The sequence below is a fragment of the Cygnus olor genome, chromosome 3 (genome assembly GCF_009769625.2).
Source record: "Cygnus olor isolate bCygOlo1 chromosome 3, bCygOlo1.pri.v2, whole genome shotgun sequence".
NCBI classification, from domain to species: Eukaryota; Metazoa; Chordata; class Aves; order Anseriformes; family Anatidae; genus Cygnus; species Cygnus olor.
In genome coordinates, this window is record NC_049171.1 from 31,160,750 (window position 1) to 31,188,175 (window position 27,426).

A 27,426-nucleotide genomic window follows, 5' to 3' on the forward strand; every position below is an offset into this window, starting at 1 on the left:
TGCCACACATAAGTCCTAAGCATCCAGTCTCGAATGGAATTTAGAAACCCAAATCATATTCTTAATTTTCATGAGTAGTGCACGAAAGAAAGATGTTTGAGGGGGAAGAGGGATGTGACTAACAGCTGTACAGCTGACTTACTGTGCTTTTATAAAATCTCAGGTAGAGGAGGCAGTAATTTGACAACATAAATTTTTGGTGGTCAGAGCATTCACTTAGGAAGATTCACTTAGGACAGATTTTTGCCTGCTTGGTTGCGCCGGATCAAGGCATAGCATTTCATCTAGCGGAGTAGGTTGGGCACTCCCCTAAAGACAGCGAAGAGGTCTGAAATTTCCCTTTGACTGAGTAAAGCCTAGAAGCCAGCATCCTGCTTCATATGTACTGTAATCGTAGGTAATTCTATGAAACATGAATGACCATATCACCTCTGCCTGTGTTTTTCAATGGGAACAGCTGTGGTTGTGGTGATCTCAGTGCTGACAAAATGGGAAAAGTAAGTTCTGTGCATCCCTGGATGTAACATTTTGTAAGATGGAGGAGGCAGAGCTGCTTCTCCCAGATGTGTCACGTGTAGGATAGCACCACACCACTCAGCTCACAGGTAGCAGCAGAAATACGTTTTAATTGTAGATCCCTCTGGGCTCAAGCACCTAATAAGTATGAAGGAGAGGATGGAAATTGTAGCACCCTTGCTAAGTCTTTAGGTACTTGGATAGTATGCAAGTGTTTTTCTAATTTATTTTTTTTCCTGAATCATGACCTGAAATAAAAGTAAGGAAAGATTTTCACATAATCCAAGCTCTCTGATCTTCTTGTGGCTCAGTCATTTGAAGCAGTCTGCAGCTACATCTGCTGCATAGTTAGGTAACCTGTAATTATTAATTGTCTGATATTTTGGATATGAAATGTATTTTAACCAAATACAAATCAACAGACATAAATGACCCTAGAAATCAATTCAACAACTCTGTTCAAAAAGAATGAGAAGGAAATACATCTCCATTTTTTTCCCTCTTAATTTAGCTCAGTCTTGAGTTAGGTCTGAAAAAATGATGGTTATGTATATTTTGTTTCAGGGGGAACCTGGCTTAGTGGGTGTTCCTGGCATACCTGGTCTTACTGGTTCCAAGGTAAATTAAATAAATAAATAAAATAATCCTTTTTTTTTTTGTGGTTTTACTCTCAACATCCTTTTTGCTAGCCCTCCAGTATCTACATAAATTGTATTTGAATTATATATCCAGTTTTGGACTTGGACTTTGGACATGACAAAGGCATCATGTTATACAACTTCACTATCAGCTGCTCTCTCACAAGAGAAGAGGCACGAGGTATAGTGGCACAGACATGTCCACCAGTGTTACTGTGCATTAAGAGCAGTTGTCTAGGTCTCAGAACTGTGCAGGGTCTTTGTAGCCATGAGATACACAGATCCAAGAATGCGAAATGTGGGCGTCATGATCTCAGCACAAGGAGATGAGGGAAGCAGTGCGTTTTGTACTCTTCCATTTTAATCTTTTGCTCCTCTCTGGAGGTGGAATACTGTAGGAAGGCCAGAACTTCCAAAAAGATGCATATGCAATTTAGAGTTTACTGGTAATATTTGTTAAAGTTTTCTGGTCCTTTTCATGATCGGATTTTGTGTTCTGTTGGTTGGAGCTGTGCAACATGAGAATTTTGTAACATTCAAATTTTTTGAAGTAATTTAGCCGTGGCTAATGTAGGCTGATATTTTTCATGTTGTCGAATGGAAATTACCTAAACTTCTTTCCCTACATTTTTGTTGACTGCATTTCTTATTTTCTCTAATTGGATTTTTTTTTTAAGTGTGGAAAAAACTCTGGACACCTAGCCAGTATTTGTGAAAAAGGAATGAAATAGTTAATAACCCCTAAACTGGTACAGGCAAAGACAGGCAGAACTGTTCATGAAAATGACCTGGGTGTGGACATGAAGCTGAATATAAGCTAATAGTGTTCTGCTGTTGGGAGTAAAGTAAAGCACATATTGAGCTACGTTAGAACATCAGGGGATGGTGTTTTTCTTTATGCTTGGTACTGGTGATACTGCATCTGGAAACTTGTGTCAAGCTTGGGTCCTCCTCCATCCTTACCATTTTGAGAGATGTGGAGAAACTGAAGAAGGCCCAGCAGGTAGCTAGTGTATGTTCAAGAATCTAGAAAACATGGCCTGTGAGGAGAGTTTCAGGGCACTGAGTTTGTCAAATCTGACAAAGGGAAGCAACCAAAACTGTCCTGCAGGTCTCAGGAGCCCAGGAGACTGGTCGATCTTCAGGGGCAGCTTCCTAAAACCACAAGATCTGTCCCTTGTGATATGATGGAAACTGAGCAAGTATGGCAGAATGTCAGCATGGATAAAGTGGTTGCTTCTGACTGAGCTCAAAAACAAAGTAAACAGTGGAAGCAGGCATGAGCTACCCAGTAGGAAGATAGAAACATTGCCAAAGCGTGTGGTGATGGAGTTAGGAAACCAAAAGCTCATCTGGAATTGAAATTAATGAGGGATTCTGAAGGGCAGCAGGAAGGGCTTCTGTGAAGTATTTTGGCTGCAAAAGAAGACTGAAGAGAATGCTGACCCACTGCTTCATGGAGTGAGGGACATGGAAAAGGCTGAGAGTACTCAGTGCTTTGTTTACCTTGGCTTTCACTAATAAAGTTTGCCCTCAGGCCTCCCAGGTACTTGAGCCTTCTAGCAGAGTGTGTGAGGAACGTTCCTTGGCCACTGCAAAGGAAGAGAGTGTTAAGGAGCACTTAAGCTAAAAGGACACGTACAAGATACCAAACAACATGCATCCAGTGGCTGCTGAGGTGACTGCAAGGCTGCCCTCTGTTAATGTCAAGAGATTGTGATGACATGGGGAAGTTTCTGATGACTACAAACAGGCAGACATTGCATCTGTCGTCAAGAAGGATCCAGGGAAGTGCAGGCCAGTCGACCTCACCTCTGTCCCTGGAAAAATTATACAGGAAATCCTGAAAGGCATTTTTAAACACATGAAGGACTAGAAGGTGACTGGGAACAGCCAGAATTGATTCACCAAGGACAAATCATGCCTGACAATCCAATTGTCTGCTCTAAAAAGATGACAGGCAGTGTGGATAGGGAGCAGTGGATGTTGTATACCTTGACTTCAGACAGGCTTTTGGCACAGTCTCCAATCATATCAATGTAGTCAAATCTGTGAGATATGGACTCTGTAAGTTGGTGGAAGATGGGCTGTATTGTTGGGGTCAGAGGTGGAATAACTGTGGTACAGTACAATAACTGATGGCTACTAACTGCTGTCATCCCTCATGGATTGATACTGGGGCAAGTATTGTTTAGTGCCTTTATTAATAACCTGGATGATGTGTAGTGATGTTACTACTCCACCCTCCCAGATGTGGGGGAGTAGCCCGCACACTGGTAAGGCAGGGGAAGGGTGATATACAGAGGAACCTCAACATGCTGCAGAAATAGGCTAATGAAGAAGTTCAGCAAAGGCAAACATTATATTGCATCTGGGATGGAGGTGACCTCAGTGGAGGCTCACCAAGATGGCCAGGAGCTTAGAGCCCATGATGTACAAGGAGAGGCTGAGGAAACTGGGCTTGTTCAGCCATAATTTGAGATGATTTGGAAGGGAGCAGACTTTACTGCTATCTGCAAGGAATAGGAGGGTGCAGAAGAGCAAGAGCCAGACTTTCCCAAGGTGGACTGTGAAAGGACAAGAGGCAATGGACACAAGCTCCAACCAGACAAATTTTGACTCTATCTGTGAATAATTTTTATATAATGGATTGGGAATTGAGTAAAGAAAGGATTTGCAGTCTTACAAATGGGAAAGCAAAATAAAGAAAGTGTTTTGCTTCTAGAAATCTGTCAAAAGTAAATAGAAGTTAGTTCTGTTGCATATCCAAAATTGGAGAAGAATACATTGCATACATTCAGAAATCATTTCAGTAATTAACCACTCATTTTTTTGGTAAGAATATATGGAAGGTTACTTTACTAGATCACATATTTTGCATGCTTGGTCTTGGATATGCTTTTAAGACTGACCCCTAAGCTGTTGACTGCATGAGTCACCCCAGCCAAAAAAGCAAATAGGGAAGAGACACTGCAGGCAGTGCTGAAAAATCTAAAGCTATTTGATAATCTATAAGCCTGCACATCTCCTAAGCTTTTAATTTAATTCCCAGATGTGCATTACACAATATTGGATCAATTGAACGATTAGGCAAAATGCTGGTAGAAAGTTTGCAAGTTGTAGCCTGCTGTTTTAGTTGACCTCATTTAAACCTTGGACTTCTATATATGGAAATGAAAATCTCTGAAGGGTGAAAGAATGTTTAGATATTGCTCATTCTAATTTTTTGAAAGTAATTTAGAGACAATGCCATATGCTTTCCTTCAGAATTCTTCCAGTCTTCTCATCTTCAAACCTGTAGCAGTCATGTGCGTTGTACTGAGGCAGTGAGACTGAATTCTTTAGGCTGGCAAAGACATGCAAACCATCTCTTTCCAGATGATTTAAGGGAGAAAGAGAATGTGGCTTGGTATGGCTTTTAATTAAGGAGCTTTTGTACTGCAAGCATATGATTTTGGCTGTATTTCTGTTGTATATCTCACAAAACAGACAAAAATATGTTAATAAAGATCTGACTAAAATAGTTAACTATAATTTTTGTAACGTAGCCAGGTTGAAGACCATTTGACAGAGACATTAACAAAGTAAGAATGCTTCAATAAGATCTTTTTCTGAGCTAAAAGTTATCAGGTTGGAGCAAGAAGAGCATTACAACAGGTCTTTTTATTGGAAGATCATTAAATAAAGAATTCAATTTGCCAAAACAAGATGAGTTTGAATTAGTATTTCAATTCTTCTATTCTTTTTTTAAAGAACTTGGTTAATGGGACAAAGTTTTCAAAGTGAAAGGAACGGGTTTTCTTTCTCCAAGTTACATCTGTATCTTTTTCTCAACTGAATGGGGTTTTGAGGCCTTTACAGATGACTAGTCATATTTAAAAATTAACATGAAGGAATTCATAGGAATAAATGTATTAAACTCGTTCTGCAGAATACCAGGACTGTAGTGAGTGGGTTTAGTATCAACAGTTTAGAATTTTTAAAGCCAAGAAGATCCCTTAGGCTGAACAAAAATATGACTGATGATTGGAAAACCGTGGCAGCTTTTGTAGAGGTTTTGCACATTTCTGATGCAAGACTGTAGTTATCCAAATGTTTTTTGTTTTGTGTGTGTTTTAATCCCATAATAAAAATGTAATACAATGCAATAAAAGTATTTCAAGGACTGCAATTATTTGAAGAATGTTTGCTTGAAATATTTATTTTATTGTTTTGTGTTCCAGGGTGAACGTGGCTTTGTGGGTAGTAAAGGTGAAGAGGGTGAAAAGGTAAATTATTCTGTTCATGTTATTTATTTTTTTTGGTTAATGTTTTGATATATGGCAAAACAACTGGAGCCTAGTTCTGAAGGCCTCTCTTAACCCTTTCACAGATAAAACTCTTACTTTTTGCTGTGCAGTGATTCCTGAAAGGCTTAATAACAAGGACTCGTTTATGCATATTAATTAGCAACATCAACACTTCTTTTAGAAGCTTTTCTTTCTTTCTTTCTTTCTTTCTTTCTTTCTTTCTTTCTTTCTTTCTTTCTTTCTTTCTTTCTTTCTTTCTTCTAAGAAACAATTAAATAATGAAGTCTAACAGAACCAGAACCACTTGACTCCAGTAGTGTCTACTGCTACCGTATTTCTATGGTAACTAGTAGATGTTTATTTATACAAAATGGAATGCATGATGAAATAGTGGAGGTATTTATAGCACTGAAGTTATTGCTTTTATAAATTACAAACGTTTAATAAAAACTTACTGAAATGTGTTGATTGTAATTACTAAATGTTTTGCATTCTTTTCTCCTAAGAACGTAAATTCACCAATTGCAAAATTTTACATTTGCTACAGCATAATAACTAAAAACTAGTTTTAAAAGGTTAATTTTTGTTGATATATTTCTGTATACCTACATAGTAGTTAGCATTAGTTTTGTCTCCTGCACATATCTGACTCCAATTGAAATGACTTGATTGCTTGTCCTTGCAGACTGCAGGTGCATTTACCTCTTCCTCAGACTGGCAGTTCCATTTCTTTGCCAGATGAACTGGCATGTTGTTCTAAGGATCTTCGTAGTCTCCTGGCTGGCATAAAGCTTCCACATGCAAATTCAAGGAGAAACCTTTCCTTGTTTTGCACCTGTGGGTATCAGAAATGGAATGTGAAGCAGTTTTTCCTAATTGCAGATACTCTGCATTGGCCAGAAATAGTTGAAAAAGCCATGAGCATTAAAATAGGAATTAAACTGGCCCTTTGGAAGGCTGTCTCAGCAGACAGAATGCTGGCCTGGGTTGCTCTAGGTGATGTGCACTAATCTTCCTGTGTGACTGCAGACAAGTAACAGGTCATCAAAGGCAAGTCTGTGTTGAGGGACAAGTGGAAAGAAGAGGCTGTTCTTAGCTTGCCTAATAAGAATTAAAGTAACAATAATAATAGTTTATAGTTGAGCTTTAGCTCCTTAAACAAGTTACTACCTGGTTACTGCTTTTTTAGTAGTGTTTTGGCAGATTTGGATTAGGCAAACTGATTTAAGGATGTATCTTTTCTTGGACCATAGATAGTTTCTCTGTTCTTTAGCTCGCTGTCTGAAAAAGATGCAGAAAATCATTTCTGCTGAATGTGTGTCATTTGTTTATATGTTCATGCATTTATGTAGAATCATATCATAGAATCATTTAGGCTGGAAAAGACCTCTAAGATCATCTGGTCCAACCTTTAACCTATCACATACGTTCGTATGTTTATATGTCCTTCAAGATGAAGAATGAAAGATGCTGAGATTCTGGCAATATTCAGACTAAAGAAAATGGTGAGTGGGTGGCAGCTTTTCAGTCTAAGAAAGGGCAGTATATTTGTGCATAGGCTGCTTTGGACAGGGGTATATTCACTCACTCACCATACCTCTTCAGAAGTGTCAGACAGCTTTCCAGTGTTCATATTTTAAAGAAAATATGTCATGGATTAATTTAAGCAGATTTAAAGTTGCAGAGCGTTTTCTTAGGAGGAAGTATTCCAGTAACCAGGAAGGAAAAAATATCAGAAGTAAAAGCCAGCATCTACAGCAACTAAAATTTATCACGTGAAGATTCAGTCTCTAAAAAAAGCACTTGTTAAGCCTGAGTGTTTCTAGCTTCACAGACAGATCTTATTTCCTTCGTAGCATCATTATTCATCAGTTCTGAAGGGCTTGTTGATTTTTTTTTTTCATAATTGCTCTGCAGCTGTGCCGTGCTTTCCTTGAGTTATATGAATAAATTGTGTTTGGACACAGGCACGTGGCTCCAGCTGTTGCTGCCACTCTCTTTGCTTGATTTCCCTTATATTAAGGCAGAGATAAAATGACCAAATGACTGGCAGTAACGTTTTTCTTATGTGGAAGTTGAGTCAGCACATTTTAGACTATTTTCCTATTTGTTTTTTAACCTCAGAAGTTAATCAAAAGATTCAATTTAAATGTATTTCCAGTTTAACTGTTAACAAGATATTCAGCTGTCCTTCAAATAAAAGGAAATATATGAGTAGAAGAATCCTTATTTACCAGTCATTGCTCAAAAAAAATTTTTTTTGAGCTACATATCGTGATTTGTGTGGTAAGAGTGTATTTTAAAATAATGTGAAGTCTCAACCTGGGCTTTAACAGTTACTCAGTTTAACCATAAATCAAATAATTTAGAAGAACAACAATGCTGTTTCCAGTTACTAAACTCTGGTATTAAAAAGGTATCAGTATCTGTCCATTATAACATACTATCCAAAATACAATTGCTGTATTAATTTGTGTGTAAACATGATTAAAAAGTCGGGAACTTAAAATTTAATTTTTACTAATACAAACTCCTCTGCTAGATCTTGCATCTCAAGGAACAGGATAAGTGTTCAAGTACTCTGTTTTGCATAACACCTAGAGAGGGTTTCAGCTGCCTAAACATTAGGTAGTTGCCGTTTCAGACTCTCCGCAGTCTCCAAGTGCCGCACACAGCTGGCAGAGACAGCACAGAACCGATGGGAGAGCACCACTTCCAGGAGGGGCAGCTGCCACCATAGATTCAGAAATCAAAAATAGCGCAAGATGCCTTTGTAGGCAGCTGACGCCCACTTCTAGTGAGTTGCAAAAAAGAAGGTACATCAGGGAGATGTAGGCAACTGAGGTGAAAGTGATTGATCGTATGTAAATGGAAGATACAGGAGGTATCTTTAAATTAAGCTATTAAGGGAGATTCCTTAGGTTTAAAGGTTTAAATCTCTCTTAATTCCTTAAGCTTAAATCTCTCTCTTTAGGTTTAAGGGTTCTTTGCTACATGTGCGTCTCCTTGAGGAATCAGAAGTCTTGTTCTGCCTTCCTCCCTTTTTTTTCCCTTTTTTTTTTCCTCCTCTTACATTGAACTTTGCTCTCTCTTATAGCAGCCAGTAGTAGCAAGGGAAGCTACAGAACTGCATGTGCATGTGCAGGCTGCAAGTTTTCTCTCCATAGGAAATATACTCTCTGTAAATTTGTTTTAATCCTCCTTTGTATTCTGTTTTCTTTGTGTTAGGTAGGTAATGTCATTGTCTTATATGATAGTGCTACAGCTCACAACAAAAGCATTGGTCTACTGTTCTATAGCACAACTGAGAAAGTACATACTGAGAGCAGTTTTAATTGTTTTGCTGCCAGGAAGGAAGACTATGTTGAGTGAATCTGTCTTCATTCTAATACTGTTAAGAACTGTAATTTTATGGCATGGATTGATAATAGTTGGAAAACAGCTTTAAAGTCCAGAATGTTTTTGGCAAATCAGAGAGGTAACCTAAAAAAATAGGATCCAACAAAAAAATAACACGTGCAAGCAACTACCTGTAGGGGAGAATAAACATGATTTTTTTTTTTTTAAAGGCAACAACAACAAAACCCAAAGCAATAAGTAACATCTACTTGCAAATTAAAATCTGAAAGTTATTTGTATCTGAAGCTGAACACAGGTGAATGAAATAAGGCAGTTGCCGATGAAGGAAACTAAGATGGTTTAAAGAGCAATACTGTCTGCAACACTAAGGAAATAGTCCTGTGCTATTTGTTATTGGTAAAGCTTCAACTTAAAAGTTGTTGGAAGGATATCACTAGGAATGACTGATCTATGTAACACATAGTCTTTGAGAAAGGATTACATGAATGAAGATTACTTAGTAAAGAGTCAGCTGAAAAGGACTATGTAACCAGCCTTCAAATACATAAGACTGCTGCAGAGGAAGGGAATGGTATAGTTCCTGTGTCTGTGGTGGATAACGTGCAAAGTAACAGGCTGAAAGCAGGGCAAGGAAGATACTAGGTAGCTGTTAGGAAAGGCTTTTTAATTTTAACACTGTTCTGTTGTTTGTTATGGAAGTAATTTCCTCTTCCGGTGTTCTGCATTTTTTATCCTGGTTACAGAAAAGGCAATGATCTATAGAAAGGCTTGATTCATTAAAATACAGGAGATCGGATTATCTCAAATGACTTTGCCATTTTCTGTTGATAGCATCAAAATAATGCAAGTTATCACACCGATTTCTAGTCGGATAAACACAGAGAACAGCTAGACAGTTTCTTTTTCAATCTATATTCTTCTTTGCTTTTAGTGGCTAGTTAATACTTTCCTAACAGGTTACCCAAAGTGGTTGTGCAGCCTCTACCCATGGAGGCTTTGAAGACCAGCCTGCAGCAACTTGGTCTGACCTCGCAGCTGAGCCTGCTCTGAGCAGGAGGTTGGACTAGAGACCTCCCAAGGTCACTTCCAACCTCAGTTATCTGATGGTTTAATGACAGTGCACATGAGCATGATATTTTTCTGAATCAGTAAATGTGTTCACAGTATAAATCTGTGTAAAAAAGGAGAATAATAAAAAGTGGTGTTTAAAGAAAAATATCATCAGGTTGAGATGTGAATGTACATTTAATGTAGAGTATGGAGTAGGGAACAAAAGTTGTCAAATGACTTAGTGGAGATTTTTATGTACATGATTTTCAGTTTCACATAAGAACTGGACGTTGTTCACTAGCATTTTTTTTTTAAGAAGTATATATACATTCACACACACTACTTGTTTTAGAACGTCACATCTCAGGGAAGACCAGTGCCCTTGCTCAAATACCTGATCACCTGTCAGCTGATTCTCCCTTCCTCATAAAAGCTGCCATGGAATGCCTCTTTGGGTAGCACTGTACATGGTCGCTTGGATGTGTTTGTTTATTTTTTAATAAATATACTTACAAAGTAAATTGACCTAAATAAATGAAGTCTAGAGGTCTTCGCAAAATTTAAGTACAATTTTTTTAAAAAAAGAAAAAGAATCTTTAAAATTTATTAGAGCAAAAATTGCCATGCATCTTTTTTTTTTTCTTTGTCAAATCATGATTTATCCTTTTTTACCTCCAGATTCTTGCTTCCTTTGCTAATGCTAGCTAGTACTCTTTGCCCAGATCCCACATTTTTCATCTCCTTATCTACCTCCTTGGTTAGAATATGTATTTACTGCAGTATATGCTTCACAGGTACTCTTCTTTCTGTAATCAAGCTAGAACACTGGTATTTCAGTTTTGAGAGACATGTGGAACCTCAACACCACATAAATTTTGTGATAATTTGGCACCCTGTGTGGAACAGATCTGTGTTTTATTTGGAAATAAAGTGGCAATTGAAAAGCCAACACATTGTACATGTTATTTATAGCCAAGCAAGCATGACAGGATTGTTGCTAAGAGATAGTACTGGTTAGACAGAGCTAGGAAACCTACATTCCTTGTTTCACATAGCTTCTTCAAAGCACTAGTATAAAATCCCTGTTTCTGTTTTAAATCAGAGAGGCAATTTATATTGACTAAATTGCAGTACTAGATGATTGCTCAGAAGACTCAGAAGATGAGTGACAGAGCAGGAGGATAGCTGTGCTCTGGAGCTGGACTCTTCAATTGCAGTTTTCCATGACTGGTTGCTTTCCTTTAAAAAGGATATTCCCCTCCCATCTCACACTCTAAATAGAGGATCTTAAAACTGGGTGTCATTGGAGTTGAGCTTTGTGTCAGTTTACGTGCTGTGATACTCACTTGTGAATACTTGATCTGTGGTGAAGTGATTATTTTACTGCAACTCTTTGATTGATATTTCTCAGTAAAATTATGTAAATAAAAAAGTTAGATATATTTGAGTAAGGGAAACTTTGGGAGTGAAGCCATAATGACCGTCACACATTATTTCCAAAGTTTTATCCTTTTATCTTTGCTTTTTGTGTGTTTTGATTCTGCTTTTGCATGTGTATACATGTGAGAAGAGAGAGATTATCTGGGGCTTGTCCAGCCTAAATGTAGAAAAAAAATGTCATCTGCTTCATTTTCTTCTAAACGCAGGATGTTCTTTGTATATATTTACTATTTTGTGAAGTACAATTTGAATTATTCCAGGAAATAGGGCTTCCTCTATTTCCTTTAGAAGAAAATTCCTAATAGATCTTAGTGTCAGGAAGATTTCCTGGAGGTTAACATTTTCTTCTTCATCCTATCACACCTAATAAAATACTCCTCTATCTTTCATCCATTCAGAATATGCATGGCTATAAACTTGCAGCATGTCCCCATGTGCAGTCTTTTTCCCCCTGGTGTTCAATAAACTTTTCTTAAATAAGCATAAGTAAATGCAGAAGGAGGCCAATTCCCTTTCAAAAGTGCTAGTTGAAGTTAGTCATTATTTACTTTTGCTGTCTAATATTTTGATGTTGATACCATAAATCTCAGTGATGAAAACAGTCCACATAAGACAGTTCAAGTATCAGGGAAGCCTGCAATCTGCTTGAAAAATAGGAGTTATTGCTCATGGAGTACAAGACAGTAATGGATCTGGAAAATCTATAATTAAAAATAATAAAAAATGACAAGAGAAGCAGTTATTAACCCTCCTGTGTGTTCATACAGCTACTTGTCAGCTCTACATTCTGCTAGAAATACTTCAGTATTTATATATACTATTAAGTGTAGAATATACTAAATTAAGTAAGCTGCAAATCTTGACATAACCATGGCCACCGAATACCCAGATCTGTTATTCTGTATGATTTCTGGGGGAACGGAAGGAAGTGCATTTTGCATTATAGACTAAGTCCAGTTCCCAGGTTTTGTTTGGATGGTGATTGAGTCCATGCCACTGTGCTGAAAATGTGGCTCCTTGCCTTTGCTAACCATCAAAATAGATATTTTATTTGAAATTTAAAAAAAAAAATGGTTCAGAGGTAATTTTCTGAAGTCCTTTAAATCCTATTTCAAGCAGTCAAGACTGGGTTCTTTAGCAGTTGGATGTAAATGTGACCTGAGTTTTTTCATACTTGTCTCTTAATGCTATGAAGGGAAGAGTTAGTTTTCTCTCTCTCATCTTGTAACTATCTAGTTATGTATTCACACCTTTTAAACTGTGGGGAACCAAAGTTCTCTTCTTTGATTGTATGTATATATATATATATATATATAATTTATTTTTTTTATTATGACATGGTGAATAACATTAAAATTTTTTTTTCATAAAGTCCTATGAGGCTAAATGTTGTTTACAAGACAGCTGTTTCAGTTAAAGGACATGAAAGTGTTTTTATTTGATATTTGTTTTTACTACAAAGCATATTACATACAATCACAGAGAAACATGTACACTTATGTTTTAGGGGAAAAGGAAAAGCACACTTTTAATCCTACAAGACGTTTCTACCTGTAATAAAAGCAGTCTTAACTGGCATTTATCCCAGTAAGCTATATGTTATCAGGGTTTGTCCTGTAGTTCTGTGGCATTTGACTCGATGTGTTTATCTTCATACTGCTTAACTAACTTGCCCTCGAAACAAACAGGCTTCATCAAAAGTGCTTGTTGAAAATAGTTCACATCCTATGGTAACTTTTGAACTGTGCCTGGGAATTGTATGGGGAAGTGCTAATTAGCCTCATTGAAACGTCTACAAGAGACCTTCACAGCTAGGGTCTATCAATTTATTGATACCGATGACCAAGTTCGAGGACCCAAGCTATATCACTGTCTAATTTACTTACAAATACCCATTTGGTCAGATTAAAGGTTCATCTAGCTCAGCATCCTGCTTCTAATGATAGCCAAAAGTGGTGCCTAGGGAAAAGCATAAGGACAGAGTAAGCAAGTACAGTGCTTCTCCTCATGTACTCTTTCAACCTCCAACTATTTGTGACTGCGTTCTCAGCCAGATGTGGTTTCAGTGAATTTAGTAGTCTTCAATGGACTTCTCCTCCATTAGTGTGTACAGTTTCCCCTCAAATTCATGTAAACTTTAAGCATCTGCAGTATCCTGCAGTGAGGAATTATGGTGTTTATCTTCATGTTTGAAGAACCACTTCCTTTTGTTTATTTGGAAATTGCTTCCTGTTAATTTAATTTAATGTCCCCTACTTCTCCTGTTGGAAGACTCCTGTTCTCCTTTTCCATATCAATCAGGAATTGATAAGCATCTCATGCATTCCTGAGCTGTCTCTTCCAATTGAGAAATACCAATCTCCTATGACAACTGATCTGTATTTGATCTTCCTAGTAGCTGTGTCTGGATGCGTCATAGTTCTGTTGCAAGGTTTTAAGATGTTAGAGACAAGGACTTCAAGGTATGTAATATGACAGTGAATTTTTTGTTTTATTCTCTTTGACTTCCTAATATTTCCTGACATTTAACTTCATTTAGTGCACACATTCATATGAAATTTTGATTTTGGATAGCTCTCATAAGTAGTGAGGTCATCTCAAAGTACAAGTAGAAAAAGTAACATATCTATACAGAAACTGGTAATCTTCAGCCCTCTGCTATGCACTTTCTTCTGTTTTATTCTCGTGGTATACTGCAGTAGAGGAGAGTTGTTGGTCCCACATTCATCCTTTTACTCTTGGTAGAAGAGTAGATGAGAGACTAGAGAACATACACACTTGTTCGTTGTTAGTTAACAGATTTTTACCTCTTGAAACACAACCAACTTCTGAGCTCAAATATATCTTTGCACGTTTAAAAGCCTGGAATGTGCAAATAGAAGTGTAACATGTTTTTACTAGGTATAGTCATGATTTCATAATTTGTAAAGTTAAAGTATTTATCCTGGAAAGGATTCATCGTGTCTTTGTACGCTTCATAGGAAAGTTAGTGTTGTTCACAAATGTATACATATAATGGAAGGTTTCCACTTCCCAACACATCCAATTAAGAAAATAATTGGCTTAAAAGTGTATTCCAACTATAAAATTGAATACCTTCTTCCATTTTAAACCTTTTTTTCACTGCTACATCTTTGCTAAATGTTAACAGTTCCACCTGAGGTACCATGTACTAGACCTCTGCCTCAAAATGGCTTGCTTTATGAGGTTTGAGTGTAAACAATTTGTATCTTGCTGAGAACAAGATTAGTGGAGGAGAGAGAAGTGACTTTGCCAACATCTAAAAGCCAGTGTGAACTCTCAAGCTTTCTGCCTTGAATTAGAATGTAGTATTTGACAGGTGCGTTTTTGGCATTGAAAAGTTTTATTCTTCAGAATGACTTCTCTCCACCAATGTTTGGTGTAATCTTAAACTCTAAAAATGACCATTTGCAGATATTTAGTACAACTTTGGTCCTCAAAGTTCCCTAAATTCCCATTGCTTCCACAACGTAGGAAGTCTCTTGCATAGTAGGCCCAGATGTAGAGCTCTGGGCAAGAAAGCACATGCAGTGCTCTGCAGAAACAGCCAAGGCTGCTCTGAACGAGCTGACTGGGGTGGCAGAAGCATTGTAGCTTCCTTAGTGGGCACTCTGTTGAGAGGTAATGGGAAAAGCAGAGTGCCAGGTCATTTGGCTGTGCTCCTAGTAATGGTTACCTCTGTGCTGCCTTGCAGATCTCGGAGCACATATCCAGAGATAGATGGCTGGGTACCATTACAGCTCTGGATGCCTCGAAAAGATGCACTAGCTTGGAAATAGCTAAGGCTGTAAACCTTTTTGACTGTACTTTTGATAAATGGTAATTAATTTAAAATCAATGGAACAATTTTACCTATATGGAGTGCTGCACATTTAGCATCTGGGAAAGTATTCTGGAGGAGCAAAGAAATATCCACCAGCAGTAGTAGAGAGCATAGAATCATAGAATATCCCGAGATGGAAGGGACCCATAAGGATCCTCAAGTCCAACTCCTGGCACCGCACAGGTCTACCCAAAATTTTAGACCATGTGACTAAATGCACAGCAAAATCGCTTCTTAAATTCAGACAGGCTTGGTGCAGTGACTACTTCACTGGGGAGCCTGTTCCAGTGTGTGACCACCCTCTCAGTGATGAACCTCTTCCTGATGTCTAGCCTAAGCTTCCTCTGCCTCAGCTTAACACCGTTCCCGCGGGTCCTATCACTGGTGATTATGGAGAATAGGTCACCTGCCTCTCCACTCCCCCTTGCGAGGAAGTTGTAGACTGCGATGAGGTCCCCCCTCAGCCTCCTCTTCTTGTGTTCTGTGATGGATGTAATGCATCTCATGATCAACCTATATTTTTGGTTCACCAGAAAAGAGGAGTCATCTACTTCAGCTAGTCTTTTAGTTCAATTGATAAAGCTTATTGCTGTGAATTAAAATATCCTCCCTTCTGACTCCACAAGTCATCTTTGGTGAAAGGCTTTATAGTACATTATAACGAAGTATTTTGCTTAGTATTTATTAAACTTAACAGTCTGGATTTAAAAAAGAAAAAAATATATATTGCTGAGTCCAAAGAGAAGAAATGCCAGAATATATATATATTTTTAGAACTGAATGTGACCTCAGTTGGATTAAAGAGAGGCCTGGAAAGGGCCCATCATGTGTGTGTTTCCCCAAAATAGTCTCAGGGAAATAGGTCTTACTGAAGTTCAACATCCAGTCATTTTGTTCAAACTTCTTTTCATAACACTGCTTTTGAATTTATTTTTGGTCTGCTAGCTATTTTTATTACTCTATATGTTCTTGATTATCTGTGCCTTCTCTCTTCCCTTTTTTCTGGCTTGCAACTTAACTTTTCTGTTGTGCAAACACCCACACATATGTGTATTTGTTCATCTTTTTCCTAATTTTACTTTTGTAAAAGCTGTGTACACTTCAGTAATACCTTTGCAGGGTTGTTTTTAACTGGAAGTGCTGTGAGAAGCTTTGCAGGAAGTGTACCATACCTTGAATAATTTGGTTCCGTATAAATCTCGTGGGTTGTAGGTAAGCTCACGTGATATTGGTCTGGTCAGTTAGCCTGGATGGAAAATTAAAGTAGTTTCATATTTTCAATATTCTCTGACAGCATAATCTAGGTGGGGTATTTCTTCTGAATCTCAGATCCGGTGATTGGTTTAGCTTTGAGCAATTGTATTTTCTTGATTTCTGATTGCACATGCACATTTACACCAATGTGCTTGTACATTTACATTTGTATTTATATGTTTATTTAAATGAGTAAGTTATCCTAAGTTATCCCCTTCTAGGAAATGCAACATAATACAAGCATGAAAATATTTAGTACCATACTAAAAGATTTCTAAATTGAATCATTTCTGACTTAATTATTTTGATTTAATAGTGTGCTGTGCAGTTATTATCGGAAATGCCTTTTTTACCAAGAACTTTAAGATAGAAAGGAGGCTCAGGAAGAAGAAGGCATTACAGCAATAGAGAGTAAGCACAATCGAATCCCTGTTGGCATCTGCAGTGTATTACTTTAACATAGTGGACTAAATAACACTAGTGACAGGCGAGCCTCCTTTCTCTCAAACTGGAGGCAGTTCTTGGGAACTTCTGAGCAAAGATACACTGCAAGAATGAGCTGGCAGGGCTCCGCAGAAGGAGGCCGTCAGTTTACTGCAGCTGCTACTATCAGTGAGATGATGATGTATGCACTGTTGCAGAGGATTATCCCTTTTGGAAAAGGAGAGTACTGACAGGTATCTAATGAGAAGAGGCAATAGGATAATACAGCAAAATACAGTATTAATGCAATATTAGTAACCATCATATCTGAAAACATTATTTAGCGTAAATCATATATAAGCTTGGGCAGACTTGTATTTTTTTTTTTAAGTTTAGCCTCATATTGTGAGCTTTTTTTTTTTTTAAGTGATATTTCTACAGTAAGCCTGAATACTAAGAAGAAAATTTGCAGATGAAATACCTGTGTCAATTTAAGTCAATGGGCTTATGAAACAATGGGCTTATGAAACAATGGGCAGATGAAACAAAAATGGCTATTCATATTGGTCCCTCTAGAACAGGAGATGACAGAACTTTGTTCTTGAATATACCAAAAATAAAAGTCAATGTGAGTGGGAGAATCTTTCCAGAACCTGTAAGGACAGAAGTGGGTGTGACTACTGAAAAGTCAGCAACATATATGTTTAACGACTGTATTGAAATCTCCAAAGCATTTATTTCCCCCTTTAGCAAGAGATTATATTTGTTAAGGCAATAATGTCAATGAGAATAACCATCTTCTTTCTTTGTCTCTTCCTTTCCAGCTGCTTCTTCCTGTCCCCAATGTCCCTGTGCAATGCTATTGCAACTGTTGGTGTGACACCTAGTAAAGCAAATAAGTCAGGGAACTCTTTCAGCCCCCCAAAAGCTCCTATTTACTGGTTTATATCTCACCAGGTTCTGTTTCTTCAGACTGCCGTCTAGCTTTTCTTCAGCAACCAAAGTATTTCAGAATTATAGACAAATTTTAATGACCAGAAGGTACTACAGTACTATAGATGACTTTTGAGGCTGAATCAAGATCAGTGTGATTACTTTTGGATGACGCTAAACAGAAAGATATACTCCAGGAACAAGCCTAAGGTGCTGCAATTGCTAATGGATGTTGAGTTCATGAAAACAGACTAAAGATACTCCAAAGTAGGTTTGGAATAGGTTCCACAAAACATGTACAATGTGAAAATCCGGTTCTCTGCATCAGTTGCCTCATAGATCCTCTTCTGTCATGCCATGCTGTTTGCTAATGTAGAAAGGTTGTAATGTTGTAATGTAGACAGAACTGTTGTAATGTAGACAGAACTGTTGTAATGTAGACAGAACTAGAAAATACTTATTTTGAAGAAGACCTGACCTAGGCAGCATGCAAGTACAAGCAACAGGTTGCCCAGAGAAGCTGTGGATGCCCCATCCCTGGAGGTGTTCAAGGCCAGGCTGGATGGGGCTTTGGGCAACCTGGTCTAGTGGGAGGTGTCCCTGCCCATGGCAGGGGGGATGGAACTGGGTGATCTTTAAGGTCTCTTCCAACCCAAGGCATTCTGTGACTCTGTGGTATTAAGGCTGTTACCAGTAATATGCACAAAACCTAAAGAATGGTAAATTGTATAGAAGCACATGCCTGATGTAGTTAACCCCATCAGCAGCTTTATGCCTCTACTTTTTGTGTGTCCTAAATGTTTAGTTTAAGAAACTGAAGAAGCTAGCTTAGAAGAGCAGCTAATTTACTGCAAAGCTCAGAGATTCTGTGACAGTAAGTGGAGACTCAGTTGTCTTAGGTGTCTCTGGGGGAGGGAGGGGTATGGTGTGGCCAGTATATATTGTGCAAAAAGAGATACAGAAGGAATTTGGCCCGTGCCCTTATATGAGTTCTACGTACTTACAGAAGGCTAAAACTTGCTCCTGTTATCAGTAGCCATCTGGCAGATAGAGATCAAATTTCCCAGGATGCTCTTTCTAAAGATGCCTCCCCCTTGCAACAGGCTACAGAAAATTCTCTGTTCTGTTTATTCTAGACACTTCACTGCAATGTTGCCCAGCTAGAACAGAAAGATGGCAATTGTTTTCATGCTCAGTATCCCATGGGCTGGTTGTAATGGACAGTTGCCAGGGAAGTGGAAGCTGTGGATTTTGATCCACCTAGAAAGGGAGAAAATTTCTTGCATGAAAGCTGTAATTACTTATGTTTTGTTCAAAAGACAGCCATCCCTTACTTTTATAGCTGTGTTTTGAATTGCCCTTAGTAAAGTATGAGCAAGGCATGCATATTTTGAACACAGATCAAACCTCCTTCTCAGATGAATATCCATCAGAAGACTGAACATATCACACCTTTAGATTTTATCAGGGTCTATGAGAACTTTATTGAAACTCCAAGGAGCTCCTGGTCTAAAGTTTGTATTTCTATGACCTTAATAAACTTCCTCCTGTACCCTAAGAAAATGGAGGTAAATGATACTGCTGCCTGTGTGGGCCTGATGAACGCAGTTCAGAAATAGTCACGGCTAGAGAAAATGCCATTATTTCTGTTGTCATGTGGTAGAAATAGAGCTGAAGATGCAGACTTTCCAGAATAGACGTAGCAGTCCGTCAACTTGTGCAAACACTTGAGATGGCTGTAACCATCTGCAGAACATCTTTCAGAGTCTAAATAACAATAGCAGTAGCCTGCCAAAACCATGAAAGTATGGGTGTCTAAAAAATACTGTGTTCTGTGAAAGCAATACTATTTGTCAACTACTGACAAGAACAGATTGGTTTAGGTTCCTTAGGAGACAAGCCTTGAAAAGAAACTAGTTTATTCCTCCTACGGAAAAATTTTCATTCAACACTAAGGCTAAGCCAGTATAAACAGAAACATCCCCACTGAAAGGCAGATAGAGCTTTAAACAATTGCAGCTGAAAGTCAAATCCATTTGTAGTATTTACTTAAGAAAGGAAAAAATAGAATGCTCATTAAATCAGGCAGATTTTTCTTTTTAGTTTTTAATCTGTTGGTAGATACGCAAGACACTAAAATTCAAAAATATTGTATAATTAGCTGTTAGCAGCTTGGAGCCAAATTCAACTCTTAAGTTTTGTTTGAGAGTGCTACAAGAGCAAAATTCTGTAAAAGTGCAAATATTTGTTGAAGTCCAAAAGAAGTGTTATGATTCCATTGTACTAGACACAGCACAAAAGCAGAGCAGACCATTTATCTCTTCTGAAAGATACATTATAAGTTTTAAGACAAAAGATGGGTTCCTGCAGAACAACCAGACTTGAATGATTAACAAAAAAGTAAATAATATAAAAAATGATGTTTTACGTATCAGCGTATTTTTATGAATAAAAGTTGAATGAAAAAATTCTAACCCAAGATTAAAATCTGAGAATATGTGATGAAATAACTATGCCAAAAAGGGTAGAAGTTGGGGTGTTGATTTTGTGGGTTTTTTTGTTTGTTTGTTTGTTTGTTTGTTTTCTCATTGACATTGAAAGGATTAAAGAAAAAAAAGTGAAATGGTGATGGCAGACAAGCAATGATAGCATGCAGAGCAAGGTTTTCAACCTACAGCATCTAAATTTCTTCTGGCAAAAAGCAAAGGCAGTGTGAACATCTTGAGCCTGAGCAGAGTTAGTTTGGGGCATTTATGATTGAAAGCAAAGCTATGTGTTAGATTGTGGTTAGTCTTGTGTAAATTATAGCAAGCGGGATTTATCTACAATCTCAGTAATTTTTCTTCTTATACAGGTTAAGATCTATCATCCAAAAGGCTGAGGTTGTGTCATTATGTCTCTTTTACTCTGATAAGTCTATTAAGAGGAAATGTATGCCATGTAGTATTCTACATAAGTTATTTTTTTGGTTCGTTTGTTAAAATATTATTTAATGTCTTTCAGTGTTTCATTAATAATCCCAGCTAATAGCTCTGGTCCTCACCAAGGGTCTTTAGGAAGTCTTTTAGATTTCCACCAGCTAGTGTTATGCTGAAGATAAGGACCAAGGTGAGATTCAGAGGTCTGAGAGGAACACGTTAAGAGATCAAAAGATTATTCAGCTGTGTTTTCAATATGGTGTCACTGTTAGGCATGCTGTAGCATTTTCTAGATGTGAATAAAAAGAATCGGGGTTTTCTTAAGGTTTAGTTCTCAAGGATATCGTAATTCTGTAGGCCATCAGCAAGTCCTGGGTTCACTCTTCCCTCATAGCTTTTTTTTCCAAAATTTCTACCATTTTGAATTAGAGAAGAGCAGGTACCTGAAAGTTGGCCGTGTTCCATGAACAGCACAGTGCCCTGAACTATAGACACCATCCTTCGTTATTCTGATCAGTGACAAGTAAACAAGAATAATTACGTTTGATTTTTTTTTTTTTTTTGATTTGCATGTGGCTCATCCCAAAATGAAGCTTGGCCTTTTGATAACAGCTTTGTGTTACAGACTCACGCTCACTGTATGATCTGTGGTAATCCCCATATCCTCTTCTGCAGCAGTGCTACACAAATTATTTCTTATTTGTGCATTTGATTTCTCCAACCCAAGAGCACTACACTGTAATATTTGTTGAACTTTATTTATTTTTATTTATTTTTTAGTGGCTGTTCTTATTGATCGAGATCATTTTATATTTTGAGGGTTTTCTACAATGAATAAAAATAGATGACTGCCTCATTCCTGTTGACAGGGAGAGACAGTTCAGCAGTGCAGTTTTGGATCCATGGATTGGCTTGGCTTCAAGTCATTCTGCGCCTAAGATTTTGGACTCAACGGAGGTGGTAGTTTGCCTTTATATAGCTTCTCTGGGAGCTTGCTCAGAAATGTACTGCTTGACACCAAGCAGCAGTTAGCCAGTATGTACTTCTTCAGTATTGCTCAGTCTACGTAAGTGAAGCAGGAAGGAAAGATCTTTCTCCTGACACGTTATCCGGGTTGGCCAGGCATGACACCTGTTGTCTGTGCCTCTCTCACTAGACAGTGATGGCACAGTTTTGAATCAGAAATGTTTTGGTCATGGTTTCTTGATAAGCATAGCTGCTCAGCTCTCTGAATTGCTGATGCCTATGAAGTGTTGTGGTCATCTGCTTTCATGCTGAGTCTGAGTATCCTAAATAGGTGGGTTTGGAAAGATACAGGGTTCACAGTGACATCCTCCCAGGTCATCATCGTTGATTTTAGTTTACAAGAAAGTGTATTTCTTCAATGTTTTACAGTGTCTCTTTCTGACCCTGCTTAGGTAGCAGTCTTACATGGGTTAGAGCCTGTTTGGAAATAAGCCACTTATGTGACTTTTCTGTTTCCTTGCATGGTTCCTCCCAGTCTGAATGAAGACAGGATCATTGCTCTGCCTTCATTACTACTCCTTCTAAATGGTATTGTGTTTCAGCAGGCCGAAGGTGCTTCTCCTTGAGTACCACTCTTTTCCTGTCGTATGTTATCCCACCTTCTGTAGAAAGCTTACGGGTCAGACAATAAGAACATTACTGGGATGGAGCCCTTCATAGTCCCAGCTTTCCAGAAATGTATCGATAAAAAGAGAAAGACCCATATGGCATTTCTTTTTTGAGCTGCAGATTCTGATTTGTTAAATTCATAATTTATTTAGGAAAAATCAAGAAGCTTTCCTATTAGCTGGGTTCAGTTTGTAGGGAACTGTGGAGAAATGGTTGCAAGCATACACAATTCATGTAGAGCATTCTACTGAGACAGATCTGTAGCAAAACACAGAACAACTTTTTTAAAACAAACATAATTATCTTAAAGATTGTGTAGGGTAAAATCACAGAGTTTCAGAGGTTAAGAATTACAAGGTTATTAACTTGCATACTGTGGAGAATATTTTTGCTATTGTGAAAAATGGTACTTTAAAAGTGCTTGGAACAAAGGATATCAGGGGTTCAGAATTAGTATTATTAACAGGGCAGCACTGCAAAATAAACTTCACCTTTTAAAATATAAATGTATTTTATTAATACATAATTTTATATATTATTTTTATACATTATATTTTTATACATTATTTTGCCTTTATAATGAGGAGTAAATAGTATGCAAGGAAAATTAGGCAGCCTTAAAGTTGCCAAGTGACTTAAGGCTGGTACTGCAGTCTTGCAGAAACCCTGAGCAAGCCCCCAGCTCTAATTAGAGAACGTTGCCACTGACTGCAGTGTATCCAGTATTACACACACAAGACTGAATCCCTCCTAGCACTTATACTGCAGCAACCCCATCAGCTTGTTCCACTGGGGCAATTAAAAGCAGAATACACCCAAAGGAATGCAAAGAGTTCAATGTTATATTGGATTAGTTTTGGTTGACTAATAAACAACTAATGGCACTTCCAGAGTTTTGTCATCCTGTTTTTGCAGTTACTTCCCAAATAGTCTTTAATTGTCTCATCTGAGTATAGTATCAGCAGGCAGGAACATGAGACAGAAAATGGCATTAACATGTTTTTTTTCTGTTTTCTCTTTTGTTAATCTATGAGGTAACACACAATGTTGATTATTAAGAGCCTCATCTACACTGCAGAGTGGCTTCAGCAGTTCTGCAAATTAGCTACGTTTGAAGCTGTTAATTATGCAGCATAGTGCACTCCACAAAGGCAGAAATGAGCATGGCTTGGCTCAGTTCACAGAAAAATAAATTGTAAGAATTGGACCTCTGTTTGATTTGAATTCTTGCTTCATAGAGGACATGAACGTTGTGCACAATAGGCTTGGCAAGTACAAATAATTTACTCTATTAAAAAAATCAGAATAGGTTCATAGTAAAATGGCATACATGGCAGAAAGCCTGGGGCTCTTGGGATTCTGCAGAGGTCTGGGGCTCATTAGCAGAGGGTGCTTTTTATCATTTTGTCTGACAAACATTTTAAATCTGAGTATCATGTAAATCATAAGCAAGGGAGTTTTTCTTTCTTCCCTGCATTCACCAACTGCACTTGTATGTATCTAGAACCATTTGCCAACATTTTAAAGTTACTGTCTGCCTGCTAAAGAAGAAGGTGGCAGGATCTCTAACACATGCGCTGCTAATCTAACATCAGGAGGGTCTTCTTGGGTTTTAGGCTAAGTAAATGCATGTTTTTTTAATGTAAATGTAGATGTAGGATGACAAATTATCACAAGATACTTTTATCTAAGGTTTCCACGTATACATTAAGGAATTTACAAGTTACTGCTGTTCCTGAATCAGAACTATAGACTTTTATACAATTTTCTCTTAAAGTACATAAACAGATAAACCATAGAAGATGGCTCCATAAATTAGAATGTTTCTTAAATCTCCTAGAAATGTATTAAAATAAGGAGTTATTATGGTAAATGAATGACTGTACCTTTGTAGATACTGCCAGGCTGTAGCAATGTGACTTAATACCAGCTGAAAGATTGTGAAAACAGTATTGAATGTCCAGTGTGTCATAGTGAGGAGAACTAAAATGTTTAAATTAAGCTATTTTAAAAAAAATAAAAAATAAAAAAAAAAGGAGTAAATCTGGAACTTCAACTGCTATTTTTTAAACTGATAGTGTAAGACAATTACTGTTTCAACCGATGCCTTAATCCATAGAATAAGAGAACAAAGAGAACTTGATAGTTTAAACATACTAAAAGAACCAGTGTTAAAATCCTGTAACTATTTGGCGTCCTTTAAACTTTTTCTGATGGATGCGTTGATAGATTGTGTTTAAAGTTTGGTGTTATTGACAGGCAAAAAAGGCAATACTTGAGGAAAAACCTTAACAGGACCATTCAAACTAATGCACAGCATTAGGTTTGTTATCAACAAGATGTACTGAAATGGGAACAATGAACTACTGCAGACATCTTTTGCATGGGATTATTAAATTCACAGTTTGTGGTTGCTAATTTGTTAGTAGGCTTCAGTTGCTTGAGAAAGCTCATGCAAATTCATTTTGCAAAACTGATTATTAGATGAAATGCCCTCTGTCATTGGCACTGGAGAAATAGCTTTGAATCAGGGTTGTGTCACAAATGGAATTAGCTGAATGATCTCAGTTCAGTACCATTTACCTAACAGAATTATGAAGATTATGCTGACATAATGAATAGGTTCTGCTCAAACATATGTAGTCCGCTGGAGATAATTGAAATTCAGTGTGGGGCTGTTCCCTTTCTTTGGTTGATAATGAAGAGCTTGGACCCTAGTAAAGTCAGTCCTCAGGCTTCTATCAAAATGATGTTATTTTTATAATTTGGTAAAGTTCAGCCTAGTGACACAGACGAGACCTGTTGGTTTTGGCATTCTCCCTTAAGTTATGCTTTTTAAGCAGATTTTGATAACTTCAGGTGAAATCTATATTAACTAGGATAGCGTGGTCCATAGAGATAGTATGGAACTGAATCCTTTTTTGTATCTTACAAAGAATATAGAGCTTTATGGTCAGTGTTCCATAAGGAAGCCCAGGAACCAACCTGTATCACTGATTCTAAGAATCCATTTTTTTTCCTTTTGATTCATAGATTAGATATATCACTTATATTCATCCTTGTAAGAAATAATTTTCAGAACAATCTTCATTAAGAAGCGGGACCAAAATGAAAGCAATTAACTGTCCCTCACTGTAAATTTCTGTTTGACCACATTGTTCTCAGAGCACTGTGAGAATCTAGAATATTTTCCTGTGGTGAGTCTTTATGGACATTCAGTAGCACTGTGAATTACAAAATTCTTTAGCTCTTGGTGATAGACCTTTTTTCAGGGTCATTTATTTGGAAAGAATTTCTTTTGAAATGTAAGAAATAATTTAGCTTGTGCAGTCAGAAACGTATTTGTAGCACTGTATGTAGAACAGCCCAGAATCTTCAAATATTTTTCCTGTCAAAAAAGTGTCATGGTTTAGTATTTATCTTGCAAATGTAATTAAATAAATATTCATTCTTTTAGGGTGAAAAAGGAGATAAAGGAGAACCAGGACCAGAAGGCATTCATGGAAGAGAGGTAAACTGAACGATACTAAAACAGTCAAGTTGAAAACTTTTAGGGGGATAGGCAAACAATGAATTTCAGACTTAGTGTAAGGAGAGTGACAGATTTAGAAAATGTGTATGCCTGGAGAGTTAACATCCACAAGATGATGGGCAAGAAAAAGAGGTGCATTCAGCTGAGATACGAGGTCTTAAGCCTTAACATTGGATGGGAAAGGTGTAGGTATGGATATGGTACGTACCATGATAAAACTGTTTAGAGTTCATGAGATAAACTGAAACAGGCGTGGGTATTAAAGCAACGCAGTATTGATGAGAAAAGAGGGCGTTTCTGGAGGCAAGGTAAAGCTAGGCCTGGGTCCTTGATTGCTGAAAAAGAAAAGCAAGTGCACAGACTGTTAGCCATTCCTGGGTGAGAGCAATGGGTCATTCACTGTGCCATGTGGCTCATGTAATAGAGAATATGAGTTAAAATTTCACTTATATTCTCTGATAGATTTTACTCACTATTTAGTTAATTGATCTGGTTCATATTTGAGCTGTGGCGTGAACCTAAATTAAAAAAAAAAAAAAAAAAAAAAAAAAAAAAAAAAAAAAAACTAGATACTCCTTGTCATTGAGTTCACATCCAATCTTGAACTTGAGCTAACACTATAGACGTGCCTGGTGATAACCGTTACTTCTGCCTGCTTTATTTTTGTATTTACCTCCAAATATATTAAAATAAGAGGGCAGAAAATCAGAGGTTTGTCCATGTAATACTGAAATAGCAAACCAGCATGTTTTGAACAGCAAGATTTAAAAATAAAAATCAAGCTATCAGTTTTCTTTATCCCCCTCTTCCCCTCCTGTCTCCTCCTTGACCTTAACTGGAGGTCAACCTGGGTTTAAGTTTTGATAATGAAGGGTACTGTTGGCTCCCCAATTGCAAAAATATCACAACTGAAGGCAGAGAGCATCTCACAGAAGGACTGAACCTGTCTGTCTAAATTCTTTGGGGAATGTCTGGCATTATGATTGGAATTCTAGCCAACAATGAGATATGGGATTTGGAAAAAAAAATTTCAGCAAAACTTTTTCAGCAACATTACCAAAGTGTGAAAGGTTCAACTTTTCACACCAAAATACTATGACAGCCTATCTGTGCTTAGTAAGAACACAGGCAATGCATGTGGTTATTTGTGTTGAGCTATATATACAGTTTAAAGTTTTTAAAACAGCCTACACGATCACCACACTTTTTGTCACTTGGCTCTGTACACACACTGTAGCCATAAAAATATGTTTTTCCTAGTTTAATGCTAGATGAATCAGACTATTTTCAGTGAATAGTGGATATCCTTCATGTGAAAACATGTACTATGTACTGAGCTGAAACTGTGTTTAGGTATTCAAAGAGGTATTCTCTTGTAGCCTGCCTGTCTGTAAAGGTGAACCATATACTTCTGTCATGCATACATATATGCTGACTGCATGGAAAAACACATCTGTGTTTCTTTCCATAGCTCTGGGGACATTTCTGTGTTGGTCTTACACGATCTCCTTTACTACATGGGATCTTGTTCCATAAATCTTTTAGGATGAGTAAGGTATACCAAGTATCTGGTGAACTCTAGAACATATTTGAC

The 27,426-nt window shown here is 37.5% G+C and overlaps 1 protein-coding gene across 8 annotated transcripts in view; it reads left to right on the top strand.

The window, feature by feature from the left end:
• Nucleotides 1–27,426, top strand: part of COL19A1 (collagen type XIX alpha 1 chain) — a 202,161-nt gene that overhangs the window by 66,763 nt on the left and 107,972 nt on the right. For 6 of the 8 annotated variants that reach the window (XM_040552559.1, XM_040552554.1, XM_040552560.1 and 3 more), the window contains 3 exons: nt 1,081–1,134; nt 5,378–5,422; nt 25,758–25,811. In XM_040552559.1, coding sequence (XP_040408493.1) covers nt 1,081–1,134; nt 5,378–5,422; nt 25,758–25,811 — 153 coding nt within the window. The remainder of the gene's footprint in view (nt 1–1,080; nt 1,135–5,377; nt 5,423–25,757; nt 25,812–27,426) is intronic. The other 2 variants (XM_040552557.1, XM_040552558.1) reach the window with 2 other exon arrangements.